Source organism: Bombina bombina, chromosome 8, assembly GCF_027579735.1.
Source record: "Bombina bombina isolate aBomBom1 chromosome 8, aBomBom1.pri, whole genome shotgun sequence".
Lineage (NCBI taxonomy): Eukaryota > Metazoa > Chordata > Amphibia > Anura > Bombinatoridae > Bombina > Bombina bombina.
Window position 1 is genome coordinate 341,441,347 of NC_069506.1, and position 16,686 is coordinate 341,458,032.

The window sequence follows — 16,686 nt, forward strand, 5'->3', positions numbered from 1 at the left end:
TTCAGACTCTAGCAATTATCAGATAAGATTCCATTAAAGTGTTATATGTACAAAAAACATTCTAGAAAGAAAATTTCTGCTTTGCTATTTCACTGCCACAAATATCCATGTACCAAATAGATGTTTTCAACGCATCCAAACTGCAATTATTTTATTTTTTTAAATATACATTGTTTAACTGAGAGCAGTCTACAGACACAACTCTTTAAAGTTTGTCGTTTCAAGTATCTTATCTGTTTTGCTGTGAGAGTGTATATATATATAAACACACACAAGCGCCTGCACTTAAGCAATCACTGCGTATATATTTGCAGTGTAAAGGTTCTGTAAGGACAAGATCCAGAAAAATTGAATTTTTGCATTTTTGCTTTTTTTCAATGAATGAATGATTAGCGATTTTCATAGGGAATTTGATTTTAAGTTTAAAATCCCTTTAGATTAACCTTAAATATATTTTATGCTAAAATTATAAATCACATATATAAGTCAAGAACATGTTGATTTGGTTCCTGATTACATCTGTTGGAGGATGTACATTAAATGAGCCAAAGGCTGTTGTCATATCCCAAGCATCAATAACCCCAACATTAAGCCCTTGGAAGATGTCTTTCATTAAGAGATATTGAACATAACCATGAAAGTCGCTGAATCTCTCTACATCTGCGTTGACCTCTCTTGTATTCTCAGACTTGATTATGACTTTTGTGTCTGGACTGCGATGAAAGAGGCGCACTATGGCATTCCGCACACTGAGAAGTCTTCTGATGAACACAATAAGAGGGAAGGGACGGAAATGCTGTCCCAAGGCAATGACAATAACTGTGCTGGAACCACCAGCTACTCTGTCAATATCTTGTGCTATATAAGCATGATTTTTAACTGTAAAGAAACTTTGTGTCACAAACGGATGCCCGTGCTTCTTCCACATGATGTACATATTCCTTTCCAAGTCCAGTGCTAACATTTCCTTGTGCCAGCCAATCCCATGAAGGTCAAAAAACTTCACATCTGTAACAGAAAATGGTAACTTATTTTTTTAGGAATCACATTAAGCATAATAAAAGTATTAACCTTAAAGCTTTTTATCAATTTTGAAATAGTTAATAATTATATTGATAAATGTTAAATAATAGAAGAGTAAAATGTGCATCTGCGATTCACAGTAAAGTTTATTCAATTTACAATGGGACAGATTATGAGTGGAGCGTAAACGTTTGTGCGATATCAGGTTTTCGTGATAGTTTGCACGCAGGTTAAATTGCGCTGGTATTACAAGTTGAAAGTAAACGTGAATACATTAGAATGATTACTGCGTCCTCAGAGCTGTGGTTAAGTGTATCGCAAAACAAAAAAGTATCACAAAACACATCACAAATTACAAAGTACACTTACACTCATAATAACACCATCTAATAAAAAATATTAAAAAAAATATTGCACACAAAAGTTATAAGAGCTCAATGATATGAGGTCTCAGGTGTTAGAAAAAAGGCAGACAAAGGGCTTTAACATAACATGTCTAAATATGTATATGCATGTATATATATGTCTATATACAGTATGTGTACATATGCATTTATGTATGTATACTTTTATTTATATATGTCTATATACAGTATGTGTACATATGCATTTATGTATGTATACTTTTATTTATATATGTCTATATACAGTATGTGTACATATGCATTTATGTATGTATACTTTTATTTATATATGTCTATATACAGTATGTGTACATATGCATTTATGTATGTATACTTTTATTTATATATGTCTATATACAGTATGTGTACATATGCATTTATGTATGTATACTTTTATTTATATATGTCTATATACAGTATGTGTACATATGCATTTATGTATGTATACTTTTATTTATATATGTCTATATACAGTATGTGTACATATGCATTTATGTATGTATACTTTTATTTATATATGTCTATATACAGTATGTGTACATATGCATTTATGTATGTATACTTTTATTTATATATGTCTATATACGGTATGTGTACATATGCATTTATGTATGTATACTTTTATTTATATATGTCTATATACAGTATGTGTACATATGCATTTATGCATGTATACTTTTATTTATATATGTCTATATACAGTATGTGTACATATGCATTTATGTATGTATACTTTTATTTATATATGTCTATATACAGTATGTGTACATATGCATTTATGTATGTATACTTTTATTTATATATGTCTATATACAGTATGTGTACATATGCATTTATGTATGTATACTTTTATTTATATATGTCTATATACAGTATGTGTACATATGCATTTATGTATGTATACTTTTATTTATATATGTCTATATACAGTATGTGTACATATGCATTTATGTATGTATACTTTTATTTATATATGTCTATATAAAGTATGTGTACATATGCATTTATGTATGTATACTTTTATTTATATATGTCTATACACAGTATGTGTACATATGCATTTATTCATGTATACTTTTATTTATATATGTCTACATACAGTATGTGTACATATGCATTTATGCATGTATACTTTTATTTATATATGTCTATATACAGTATGTGTACATATGCATTTATGTATGTATACTTTTATTTATATATGTCTATATACAGTATGTGTACATAATTTGCCCCCCCCTACACCGCCACCACTATGATAAACATATTAACCCCTAAACCTAAGTCTAACCCTAAACCTAACACCCACTAACTTGAATATAATTTAAATAAACTAAATAAATATTCCTATCATTAACTAAATTATTCCTATTTAGAACTAAGTACTTACCTATAAAATAAACCCTAAGATAGCTACAATATAATTAATAGTTACATTATAGCTATCTTAGGGTTTATTTTTATTTTACAGGCAACTTTGTATTTATTTTAACTAGGTACAATAGTTATTAAATAGTTATTAACTATTTAATAGCCACCTAGTTAAAATAAAGACAAATTTACATGTAAAATAAAACCTAACCTAAGTTACAATTATACCTAACACTACACTATCATTAAATAAATTAACTAAATTAACTACAATTAATTACGATTAAATAAAATTAACTAAAGTACAAAAAACAAACACTAAATTACAAAAAATAATAAAATAATTACAAGAATTTTAAACTAATTACACCTAATCTAATCCCCCTAAAAAAATAAAAAAGCCCCCCAAAATAATAAAAATCCCTACCCTACACTAAATTACACCCAATAGAATGCAAGCTCAATTTTTTGTACTTTAGATAATTTTATTTAATTGTATTTAATTGTATTTAGTTTAGGGAATTTATTTATATTTTAGTACAGTGTTAGGTGTAATTGTAACTTAGGTTAGCTTTTATTTTACAGGTAAATTTTATTTATTTTAACTAGGAAGTTATTAAATAGTTAATAACTATTTAATAACTATTGTACCTAGTTAAAAAAAATACAAAGTTGTCTGTAAAATAAAAATAAACCCTAAGATAGCTACAATGTTTTATTGTAGCTAGCTTAGGATTTATTTTATAGGTACGTATTTAGTTTTAAATAGGAATACTTTATTTAATGCTAGGAATATTTATTTAGAATTATTTAAATGATATTTAAGTTAGGGGGTATTAGGGTTAGACTTAGGTTTAGCGGTTAATAAATTTAATATAGTGGCGGCGACGTTGGGGGCGGCAGATTAGTGGTTAATAAATGTAGGTAGGTGGCAACGGTGTAGGGGGGCAGATTAGGGGTTAATAAATATAATGTAGGTGGCGGCGGTGTAGGGGGCGGCAGATTAGGGGTTAATAAATTTAATATAGTGGCGGTGACGTTGGGGGCGGCAGATAAGGGGTTAATAAGTATAATGTAGGTGGCGGCGGTGTAGGGGGCGGCAAATTAGGGGTTAATAAGTATAATGTAGGTGGCAGCAGTGTAGGGGGCAGCAGATTAGGGGTTAATAAGTATAATGTAGGTGGCGGCGGTGTAGGTGGCGGCAGATTAGGGGTTAATAAGTATAATGTAGGTGGTGATGGGCTCCAGGAGCGGCGGTTTAGGGGTTAAACACTTTATTTAGTTGCGGTGGGGTCCGTGAGCGGAGGTTAAGGGGTTAATACATTTATTAGAGTTGCGGTGGGCTCCGGGAGCGGCGGTATAGGCGGTAAACAGTATAGTATAGTGTGGGTGTTAAGTGACAGGGTACCAAGAAAGCTGTGAAAAAGCCGCAGAGCAGCGAGATCGATGACTGTTAGTTAACAACAGTCCGCTGCTCATCGCACCGTACTTGGTGCGCGGCTTTTTGACAGCTTTTTGATAATTTTAGAGAACTTATTCAGGTCCGCGGCAGCGATGTTAGGCAAGCTTAGGCGAGCGTATTGGTGCCGTCGAATGCAAGTACATTGACGGCTTGATAAATAGATGCCATAATCTGGTCCAAAATAGATGAAGCTAAAATACAGAAAAAAAGTAATTGAGTACAATCTTTACATATCCTCTTTGATCTGTTTTTATACAAAACAAACCCATACTATGTAAGCTAACAGTAAAAATGTAAAAAGACTACCCATTAATCACAAGGAAACATAACATTGAATATGTTTTATAGCCACAAACAAATCTAAGCTATTTTTACAGTTGTATTTATAGTCATTATCTTCTCAGACAGAGGACCACTGTCTGATTTTATTCTTCAACTGAAAAATTGGTTTTGTTTCTGGGAAATTAATAAATCTTCCTTTCTTGGAATAAAAAATATTTTTTATAAAATAATTATATCATTTTTTAAACATCTCTTTCTAGAGTAAATGGAATCAATCTGGCATAATTCCTCAATTATCACTAGTAATATTGTAGTGCCTTTGTCCTTTTTAATATTAGTCCCCAAAACTGTACTCCATACTTAAGGAGCATTTATGTAGAATTGTATCTACTAGAGATGTGCATTCATTTTCGAGTGAGAATTTTGAATTTAATTCAGATTTGAATGGGGAGCCAGTGAAGGAATGCGCAGAGGGGTGCAGCAGAGGCAGAAAGGCAGGGAAAGGTAGATTAGCCTGGCATATGCATTTTATGATGGATTGAAAGGGGGAGAGAGGAAGGCCAGTTAGTAGGTTATTGCAGTAGTTATGTCGGGAAATTACAAGGGAGTGGATTAGTTGATTAGTGGCGTCAGTGTTCAGAAACAGACTAATTTTGAAGATAATGCATAGGTGTTTGCAGCATGAGGAAGAGAGCAAATGGATGTGGGGGATGAGAGAGGGGTGAGAGGCCATCAAGGAAGAGATGTCAGAAAAACAGTCGCTGACATGAGAAAGGATAGAGGTAGAGAGCGCAGGGTTGGAGAGTTAGATCTGAGTATTATCGGCATCCAGGTGATATTTGAAGCCATAGCTGTTGATAAGTTTACCCAATGAATATGTATAAATAGAGAAGAGTATAGGACCCAGGACAGAGCCTAGAGGTACTCTAATCGACCGAGGCATTGAAGAGGAGGAGTTGCTAGCATATGACACAGAAAAGGGCCTGGAGTGGATCCAAGAGAGGGCAATGTCACAGAGACCAGGAGAGCTGAGAGTCTGTAGGAGGAGGGGGTGGTCAGCAGTGTCAAATGCAGCTGAGAGGCCAAGTAAGATAAGTATAGAGTAGTGTCTGGTAATTTTAGCAGAAAGAAGGTCGTTAGTAACCTTGGTGAGGGCAGTCTCAGTTAAGTGTTGGGGATAGAAGCCAGATTGCAGGGGGTCAAGTAAGGAGTTGGAAGACAGGAAGTGGGATAGGCAGTAGTAAACTAGTTTTTCCTGGAGTTTTGTGGTTAGTGAAAGCAGTGATATGGGGTGGTAGTTTGCAGGAGAATAAGGATAAAGGAAGGGGTTTTTGAGTATCAGAGTGATCTTTCCATATTTAAAAGAAGATGGCAAAGAACCAGTAGAATGGGATAGGTTGAAGTTGTAAAAAGAGCTGTAGAGAGGGTGGAAAACATAGAAGGTATTAGACTTTAAGGGATAGGGTCAAGGGAAGGCAGTGAGGCGTAAGGAATACAGTAAAGAACACACTTCATTCTCAGGAGCTGAGAATTGGGGAATATACATAGAATGGTAGAGAGGGGAGCAGGAGTGGAGATGGAAATTTCAGGCTTATGTCGGGATATTGCTTTGGTTAGCATGCATTTTGTTTAGAAAGTAGTCTGCCAGATCTTGAGCACTAAAGGCAGATGGAGGGGTGGTGCAGGTGGGTGGGGGAGAGAGTTAAAAATAGAGAAGAGTAGGACTTCCGGTGGGCGGGCAGAGAAAGCGGACGCAGCGAGAAAGAGCTCCGTGGACACAGATAGTTTTTCTTCTTAAAATCTGTGTCAAACTAGCCCAAAAAGCTTGCCAACCTTAACAGGTAGTTACCCAAACCTGTTTGGATATCTTTGCAGCAAGGAGCTGATACCAACGGCTCCCCCACCGGAACAGCGCACTTTGGAGTAAGAGAAGCCGCGGCCGCGGCGCTACGGTTGCATAAGCCCCACTGCTCTTAGGAAATCAGCAGGCACTTAACCCCTCGGGCGACCGAGACAATCGCCAAGGAGAAAGAGAAACTCTGCAGTGGGGAGACTCGAATACAGCCCAGAAGGAGATGTCAGTTTGGCGCCACTGCATAAGAGAGGTCTGTACGTTTACCCCACCTACATACTACAGAGCTATGAACTGATCAATATCACACATAAGAGCTAAACTATACATCTTGACACCACTTTCTATCTGACTACAAGACTATAAAACAAATTAACTTTAATTGGGCAGTTCGGAGATAACTTGTTGGCCACGTGGCAGGTAGGCCCGCAGTGAAAACGGAACAGCATATGATAATCTGGTAGGCCTGTAACTAAAGCGCAATAACAGAGTGGAAGTCATATACCTCAGAAAGAATTTACGCACAGAGACTCATAACACGCATAGCAGGTCTAACTGAGGGAGCGGGTGCCTAGAGATGACAATCTATGCTATAGCTCTAAATACCACTGAAGGAGATGGAAAGGTTACAGAACTGAGATAAATTCCTCATGCTGCGCTGCACCCTCCGCCATTCAAGCCTCCCCAGTACTTATCACTAAAAATCAAAACACTAGCAACGATAGTTGTGTGGGCCATTTCTCTCTCCCTGGTGCTGACTACCTATTACCTCACCACCTACCTCTTTTTTTGGGGGGGAATTAGAACATTTAAAGTTGAGCAGACATATAGTGCATGCAGAGGTACTATTCAAGCTTTGTAAAGACCACTGGCACGATGTCTGGCAGACAGAAGAATCAAGATAAAAGGGCCAAAGCTGTGGTGGAAGTTCATGCCGCCGAAGTTGAGGCGATAGAAACAGCAGATGAGGGGGCATCAGAAACCCATCCTATAGTATCCCAAATATCAGCCCTTTTCTTACCCAAGATAGAGCAATTGCAGACAGGAATGGACTCTTTGTCGTCTGAGTTCAAGTCATTTTCCTCAAGGCTCCAACACATCGAACAGAGAGTGGGTGATGGAGAAATAAGACAACGCGAAAACTCTATTAAGGTGGCAACACTGGAGGCCCAGAATAAGATGCTAACTGAAAAACTTGATGATCTTGAAAACCGCTCACGGCGGAACAATCTGCGTATTGTGGGTCTGCCAGAATCTGTTCTGAACACCGGCTTGCTAGAATTTGCAGAAAAACTTTTGCCTACCCTCCTAAAATTACGACCTGAGGACATACCGTGTGTGGCAGAAAGAGCCCACAGGATAGGTACCATTAACCAAGACCCTAAGACAGCCAGAGGACCCCGGCAGGTGATGATACGGTACCTTAATTTTCAAGACAAAATCCAAATCTTAAGAGCCTACCGTCAATGTTCTCCTCTGATGTTTGAGGGGAAGAAGATCCTCATCTTCCAGGACTACTCCGCAGAGATTTCTAGGAGAAGGAGGGAGTTCTCTCCTTACTGTAAAACGCTGATAGAAGCAGGGCGCTCTGTGTCCTTACTGTTTCCAGCTAAACTCAAGCTCCAGACCCAGCAGGGTGTTAAGTTTTTCGACGATCCTAGACATCTACAGAAATTCCTGAGGCTTGAACAAGAATTGACAGCCAAGGAAACCTGAGGAAATGGTGACTATAGTTCAAGGGACTGGAAAAGTGTCCTGCTCATTGAGGTGAACGGGGGGGGGGGGGAGCTCAGAACCATTGGCTGGTGGGGGCTTCCATCTATCCTGAGCCACAACAACTAAGAGGTGGTGTGGGGGTGGACTTACCTCACGCCCATCTTGCTCCAGTTAAAGGTTATCTTTGGGTTGTTAAAAATTATAGCAATGATGTTTTTCTGTTAATGTGGTTACTTTGAATTATTGTTCTGACCTACACTGCAAACATATCCCTCAAGACTTGCCTTTGCAGGGTTTTCACTGAAGGGGTAAGAATAAAGCTTAGGAGATATAGTTAACCAGTTAGTTTGAATGCCTAACCCCCCTTACTGTGAGAGTCAGGTTTGTAGTATGTAAGGGCCAGCCCTGATCCAGGGGTAGCTCACTTACTTTCTGAACTATAGCTACCCATAATACTAGTCCTACCCTAAAGATGAGCTGAGAGGAACATACACCCCAAACAATAAGTTGGCCTAGGTTTGAGAGAACATTTTTGACTCTATATAGCGAGGGTTGACAGACCCACAGAATTAACCCTAATTGTTCAATCACAGGTGGCGGAGTGGGCCAGGATGGTAGGGAGAGAGCTAATATCATCATACCAGACTTAATCACACGTAGGAGGTAGAGTGTAGTGCAGCAGTGAGTTAATTCTCATTAAGTTACTGATTCGAAACTGAGAAGTTAGGACGATGTGTAAGTTGTTGGGGACTTGTTTGTTTCCCTATTTGTTAATTTTTTCGTTTGTAATATGCTTAACTGTGTTGTTTTTCTCTCTAATTAGCTGGTGTGGTACCCCCCTCCCTCCCAGGGACTCTCTGACTTTGGAAAATGTTTCTAATCTGGGATCTGGTGGTAAGACTACAACACAACCTCACAAATCCTCCACACACATTGAATTATTAGATTTACTTGTGGGTAACCATTTAGGAGACATTACACTCACGGAACAAAATTGGGATAATGCATAACCTAAACATTATGAGCTGGAATGTGGGTGGCGTAACATCCCCGCAAAAGCGTAGATCGATCTTGCGCTACCTACACTCAAGAAAAGTTGATATAGCAATACTGGAGGAGACACACTTATCGAAATTAGAACACGAAAAATTGAAGCAGGGTTGGGTGGGGGAGGTTGTGTACACCCCATATGAATCCAAACGAGCCAGGGGTGTAGCTGTGTTATTTAGGAAAAACCTGACTTACAATATCACAAAGACACTATTAGACCAAGAGGGGAGATTTATAATGCTCCAATTAGAGATCCAGGGACTGTCATTTACTTTGGTAGGGGTATATGGACCACAACGACAGAAGCAATGTTATTGGAGGGAGTTACAAGCTAAGTTAATTCAATTCACGACATTGCCCTCCATTATTGGGGGTGACTTCAACATTGCTCCCCAAGTCCCAGCAGACAGATTCCACAACCCAAATAGGAAGGCACACACCCCCCAAAGCTTTAGAAACTCCAAAAAAGAATCCTTAGTGATTCACACTTTCAGAAAGGCTCTGGACCTACAAGATATCTGGAGAGCCAGACACCCAGAGCAAAGAGACTTCACCTGCATGTCACTAGGAAAAGATACTATGGCCAGACTTGACTACTTTTTAGTATCTACAGAGCTTTGCCCCAGAGTGGAAAACGTTGAGATAGACCCAATAACAATTTCAGATCATGCTCCGATAGGGGTTAAGATCCAGGTTGGCCCCACCCAGAGGAAGACTAACAGATGGGTATTTCCAACATATTTATGTAAAGACCCCAACTTTTATAGACATATCCTGGGAGAGTGGCTAGCGTATGTAGCAACTAATGAAGCGCATGTTGATAATCCTCTACTGTTCTGGGAGACAGCTAAAGCTGTCTTGAGAGGAGTCATCTCGGCTTATGCCGCAAACATAAAAAAAAAGAGCAAGGCCCAATCAGAGCTCCTGTTAGCGCAGATTTTAAATGCTAGAAATAAATACCTCAGAAACCCCACTCCCGTTAATAGACTCAAATATAAAGAAATTAAACGAACAAGAGATGACTACATACTTCAACAAACTAATAAGGTCCACGCAAAAACACAGGCTAGATACTATAGGTTTGGGAACAAAACAGGGAAATTACTGGCTAGAATGACGAAATTGTCAAACAATAGGCATCCTATTTTAGCCATTAAACGGGATGATGTAGTTTTGAATAAGGAAGAAGATATACAAAAAGCTTTTACTGACTTTTACAAAGACCTATACTCCACGCAGAAGGTACAGACTAGTGACATGGACAGATTCTGGGACCAATTACAACTGCCGACGATAGACCGCTCCCAACTTGACAAACTTAACTGTCCCATTACCTCTAACGAAATTCTGACCACAATTAAAGACTTAGCACTAGAAAAAACTCCAGGGCCCGATGGCCTACCGGCGGAATTTTATAGGATAATGGGGACTGATATAAGCCCAACTCTAATGCGATTGTTTAATGGTTTACTTGGAGACGAAGTTCAGCCCTCCCCTAGATTTGCGGAAGCTAACATTAGCATTATTCCGAAAGAAGGTAGAGACCCCCTCCTGGCGCAGTCATACCGCCCCATTTCCCTACTTAACCAAGACTACAAGATCCTGACAAAAATCCTTGCAAACAGACTGGCTAGCATTCTCCCATCACTGATACATGGGGACCAGACGGGATTTGTTAAAGGGAGATCCTCTGTGCTCAATGTTAGAAGAGTTCAAACGGTTATTCAGTATTATTGGAACATAGCACAACACAACTCAAGCAGGACAAAAACCACAGAGGCAGCCCTGCTATTTTTAGATGCGGAAAAAGCCTTTGACAAGGTCCTGTGGGAACACCTCTATACCACCATGAGCAAAATGGGCATAGAGGGCGCGTTTGTCAAGGCTGTTGAGAATCTTTACAGTAGACCACAGGCTTCTATCTTAGTTAACGGCACACCTACCCGGCCCTTTACACTCCACAGAGGTACTAGGCAAGGCTGTCCCCTCTCCCCGCTCCTCTTTGACATGGCCATAGAGCCACTGGCAATAAAGATTAGGCAGACACTACAGGGAATGCGCATAGGAGAGTCGACGTTGTATGTCTCGTTGTTTGCTGATGACATGGTATTGTATGTACAAGACCCTCACAAAAATATCCCAAAACTAATGGAGATGATTGGAGAGTTTAGTCTGGTCTCCGGATACAAAATTAATACTGATAAAACTGAATTACTCTGGCTATTGTCCAGGGGAGAAAGGCAAATTCCAGGTTATGACTTTAAAATAGTAGATGGAAACTTTAAATACCTAGGTGTAACGTTACATGCAGACCCCCGCAAATGGTACTCCATTAACTATGGACCCTTACTTAAGAAATTAGATAACTTAATCAAAGGGTGGACCCTGCTTCCGCTATCCCTATCGGGGAGGGTGGGACTTATAAAAATGATATATTTCCCCAAATTGCTTTACTTTTTCCAAACACTACCGGCAATACTGAAGAAATCAGATCTGAATCACATCAAAGAGAGGGTGCTTAAATTTATCTGGAATGACAAGAAGCATAGGATTAGTTACCTCAAACTCACTGCCCCGAGGGAGATGGGAGGATTAGCATTGCCTAACTTTGAGTTATATAATTGGGCGGCCCAGTGTAAATTTGTCATTGACTGGATGACGGGACAGGGAAAGTTTACTGATCTCAAACTAGAGGGTGAATTGACAAAGCCATGGGCTTTGGAGATGATCCCTCACATGACACAGACACAAGCAAATAAATATTTGAAAGACATGGAACTTCTGGCTCAGCCTGCGAGAGCCTGGAGACAGTTTTGCAAGAAGTTGGGGGGCGATCATAGACTGATCTCATATTTACCTTGGTGTGGTAACCCTGAATTCCCTGCAGGCATATCGACCAAAGCCTTTTTTCAGTGGAGGAATCAGGGACTACATACAGTGGGTCAAACAGAGTCGGGAGAAAGAGGACACATGGAGACATTTGAGACACTAAGGAGAACATTCGACTTGCCCAGAACTCACCATTATGCCTATTTACAAGCAAGACACTATTTTGATGCACTATGTAGGGAAGGAAGTGATAAAGATCAGGCAGCTATACGGCAGAGTATAGAGTTAGCAAAACATGGCAACACATCCATATCACCACTATACACAAAAATGAACAGACCGATAGGGAACACGTGCACAAATGGCATAGCAGCCATTTGGAGTGAAAAACTGGGGGTGGCAGTAACGACGGAGGAAGTCGGGAAAAGCATACACAAAGTCAAGTCGGCAACTCTCTCAGCAGGGGTGAGAGAATCACACTTTAAGCTGCTGCATGATAGCTACGTCACCCCTCAAAAGTTCCAGAAATGGAAAACAGATAGGAATAGTAAATGCCCTAGATGTGATTTGATAGACGCAGACACTGAACATATGATGTGGAGCTGCCCCAGACTAGTCAGATTTTGGAAGATGACAGCACACTGGGTAAAGACAAAAATAAAAGTGCCCTGTAGGGATTGGACATTTCAGAATGTGGTGTTCCTTGATTTTGTGGACATACCAAAACACATTAAGTCTCTCATACATATTATAGTTCTGATATCGAGACATCTGATATTTCAAAATTGGCTCAAAAGAAACCCACCTACTGTAACACAACTAAAACAGGCAATGCTGCAGCAACTATTTATCGAACAAGCTGACGGACTGGGTGATATGACCACTAGAGTCCGGTCCTTCTTTCACAAGTGGGGACCCTTTATCCGCACACTACCAGACAACTCACGTCACATAATCATAACACCATTCAAGAACACAGAATACATGTTAGAAGCAGCTCTACGGGGAGAATGGTAAACTGAGAGACCGGGGTGCCCTGGGGGGAGAGGGGAGGAAGAGGAGGATCGGGAGTCAACCACACCAGTTGAGAGTTAAGAGTTATTTTTTTTATTTTTTTTCTCTCCCTTTTTTTTTTCTTTTTTTGATTAAATGGAAAAAGTGCAAAATGGATGATATTATATACCATGACTATGCTCAGGGACACCCTCTGATGTATGACGGAAGGCACCATCTGATTGTAACCATATTTTACCTGTAAACTGTTGAATGTACCTGATTTCATCTGTTTGTTGCACGCAAAAATAAAGATATTTAAAAAAAAAAATAGAGAAGAGTAATTTAGGGTTTGAGGATAGAGTAGATATAAGAGAACAGAAGTAGGTTTGCTTGGCTAAGTGAAGGGAGATGTGTTTGAATGAAGAATTAATTTATAGTGGATAAAATAAGGTTCCGAACTAGATTTCCTCCAGGCAGCGCACAACCATTTTTGCAAGTAGGGCATGAGATAAAGAGCAGAGGCAGGAGAATACCAGATCAATAGTGTGTCTGTGATGGTGAGAAGGGTATAGGGTGGATTGTGATAGACCGAAAGGAGAATGTGTGCAAAAGAAGTTTAGTGGCAACAGGGGCAGATGGGTTATAAATGGGGATGTTGAAGTCCCCAAGAATTAGTGCAGCTATATTTTGAGAGAGAAAGTGAGGAAGACAGGTGGCAAAGTTATCAAGGAATTGTGGGGTTGGTCTAGGAGGGTGATAGATTACTGCCATTCTGAAAGAGAGGTTTGAGAACAGGCAGATGCTGTGAACTTCAAAGGAGGAGATGGGAGAAAGATGGGAAATACTGATAGAGGGGGATAGCAAGATCCCAACACCATCACCATGTCACTCACCTGGTCTAGGGTATGGAGACCATTAGGAGAAAAAGTGGTGATAGACTGCGCTGGAATATGAGGGTATAGCTAGTGAGTTGAGATAGGACTTCCTCTAAAGGTCCCAAAGAAAAGGTTTAGTGAACAAAGAGGTAACACACCAGTGCCAAAGAATGGCAATAATACCCTAAAGAACACTAGGACAATGTATAGATGAATAAAGGTATAAATTTATTACTAAACTTTAAACAACACTGATAGAAATACTGTAAAATGTTATTTTAAAACAGTAGTCAATTACCTTATTGTATATGACTATTAAAAGAATATGTATATGACTATTAAAAGAATATGTAGGTTGGCCAACCTGATTAATATATATTAAAATGTATATTTTCTTTAGATAGTAGTTCAATTTAAAACAAATCCAGCTCTAAATAGAGATATGCAGCGCTAAATGTACACAACACTTGCATATAATTAATCAGGTTGGCCAACCTACATATTCTTTTAATAGTCATATACATATTCTTTTAATAGTCATATACAATAAGGTAATTGACTACTGTTTTAAAATAACATTTTACAGTATTTCTATCAGTGTTGTTTAAAGTTTAGTAATACATTTATACCTTTATTCATCTACACATTGTCCTAGTGTTCTTTAGGGTATTATTGCCATTCTTTGGCGCTGGTGTGTTACCTCTTTGTTCACTAGGGTATGGAGACCACCATGTGTGAGAGCAGCAATGGAAGCAGTGTCAGAAGAAGATAGCCAGGTTTCAGTAATTGCTAAAAGGTTGAAAGCATTAGCGATAAACTGGATGTGTTGCAGACATAACAGAGAGAACAAGAGAAAAAAAAAGGGATGAGTTCTGTGGGTTAATGGAGATGAGATTGTTAGGACCTAGAGTTTTTACTGTGGTAGATTGAGTGAGTGTGTGGAAGTTTGGTGATTGCTTGGGAGCTAGGGTTAGGAGAAATGTCACAAGCAGCAGGCAGTAATAGGAGTGTGAATGAGAAAAGGTGAGAGTGAGACTTGTAAGTAGAGGTATGATTGGAGACAAGAGAGTCAGATGGGGATGTATATCTAAGGAGACAGAGTAGCTCATGAGAGGACACCATATCTGATGCTACAAGTCAGTTTCTAGGCCACTGGTTTTCAAACCTGTCCTCAAACCTCCCCAACCGGCCAGGTTTTCAGGTTTACCTAGGATGAGAGCAGGTAAAATAACCATGGTTACTAATCAGCTGTTTGTTTCACTTGTGTTACAGTTCAGATATTTTCAAAATGTGACCTGTTAGGGAGGTCTGAGGACAGGTGGTAAAACCAGTGTTCTAGACTGTTTTTATCTTTTACTCTATATATGTTTTTAAAATATGAGGTATTGATATTCATAAATCTCTGTGATACGTCCTGACTATTTGATTATATAATTTTTATATTGTTTGCTAATAGTGATGTCGCGAACCTAAAAATTTGGGTTCGCGAACGGAGAACTCGAACTTCCACAAAAGTTCGCAAACCGGCGAACTGGGCGAACCGCCATAGACTTCAATAGGCAGGCGAATTTTAAAACCCACAGGGACTCTTTCTGGCCACAATAGTGATGGAAAAGTTGTTTCAAGGGCACTAACACCTGGACTGTGGCATGCCGGAGGGGGATCCATGGCAAAACTCCCATGGAAAATTACATAGTTGATGCAGAGTCTGGTTTTAATCCATAAAGGGCATAAATCACCTAACATTCCTAAATTGTTTGGAATAACGTGCTTTAAAACATCAGGTATGATGTTGTATCGATCAGGTAGAGTAAGGGTTACGTGTAAGGGTTACGCCCGCTTCACAGTGCGCAGTGTAGGTGATATACCTGCCCTGACCATGCTTTGCAGACCAGGTATCAGTGGTCAGATGGACCCTTGCCCCAACACTGTGTGCCAGACATGCCATTATAGCAGACTTATATGGCTTTGGCGTTGCTTTTTGGTAATTAGAAGGCTGCTAAATGCCACTGCGCACCACACGTGTTTTATGCCCAGCAGTGAAGGGGTTAATTAGGGAGCATGTAGGCAGCTTGTAGAGTTAATTTTAGCTTAAGTGTAGTGTAGTAGACAACCCAAAGTATTGATCTAGGCCCATTTTGGTATATTTATTGCCACCATTTCACCGCCAAATGCGATCAAATAAAAAAAAATTGTTCACTTTTTTACAAACTTTAGGTTTCTCACAGAAATTATTTACAAACAACTTATGCAATTATGGCATAAATGGTTGTAAATGCTTATTTGGGATCCCCTTTGTTCAGAAATAGCAGACTTATATGGCTTTGGCGTTGCTTTTTGGTAATTAGAAGGCTGCTAAATGCCACTGCGCACCACACGTGTTTTATGCCCAGCAGTGAAGGGGTTAATTAGGGAGCATGTAGGGAGCTTGTAGAGTTAATTTTAGCTTAAGTGTAGTGTAGTAGACAACCCAAAGTATTGATATAGGCCCATTTTGGTATATTTCATGCCACCATTTCACCGCCAAATGCGATCAAATTTTAAAAAAACTTAATTTTTTTTCGCAATTTTAGGTTTCTCACTGAAATTATTTACAAACAGCTTGTGCAATTATGGCACAAATGGTTGTAAATGCTTCTCTGGGATCCCCTTTGTTCAGAAATAGCAGACATATATGACTTTGGCATTGCTTTCTGGTAATTAGAAGGCCGCTAAATGCTGCTGCGCATCACAGGTGTATTATGGCTAGCAGTGAAGGGGTTAATTAGGTAGTTTGTAAGGAGCTTGCAGGGTTAATTTTAGCTTTAGTGTAGAGATCAGCCTCCC

At 39.1% G+C, this 16,686-nt stretch overlaps 1 protein-coding gene across 1 annotated transcript in view; it reads right to left on the bottom strand.

Moving 5' to 3' along the window:
- Positions 1-466: 466 nt before the first annotated feature.
- The window catches only part of LOC128639050 (NXPE family member 1-like), an 88,712-nt gene continuing 72,492 nt past the window's right edge, over positions 467-16,686 (bottom strand). Inside the window, exon 4 of the mRNA XM_053691191.1 lies at positions 467-1,008. Within this exon, the coding sequence (XP_053547166.1) occupies positions 467-1,008 (542 nt within the window). The remainder of the gene's footprint in view (positions 1,009-16,686) is intronic.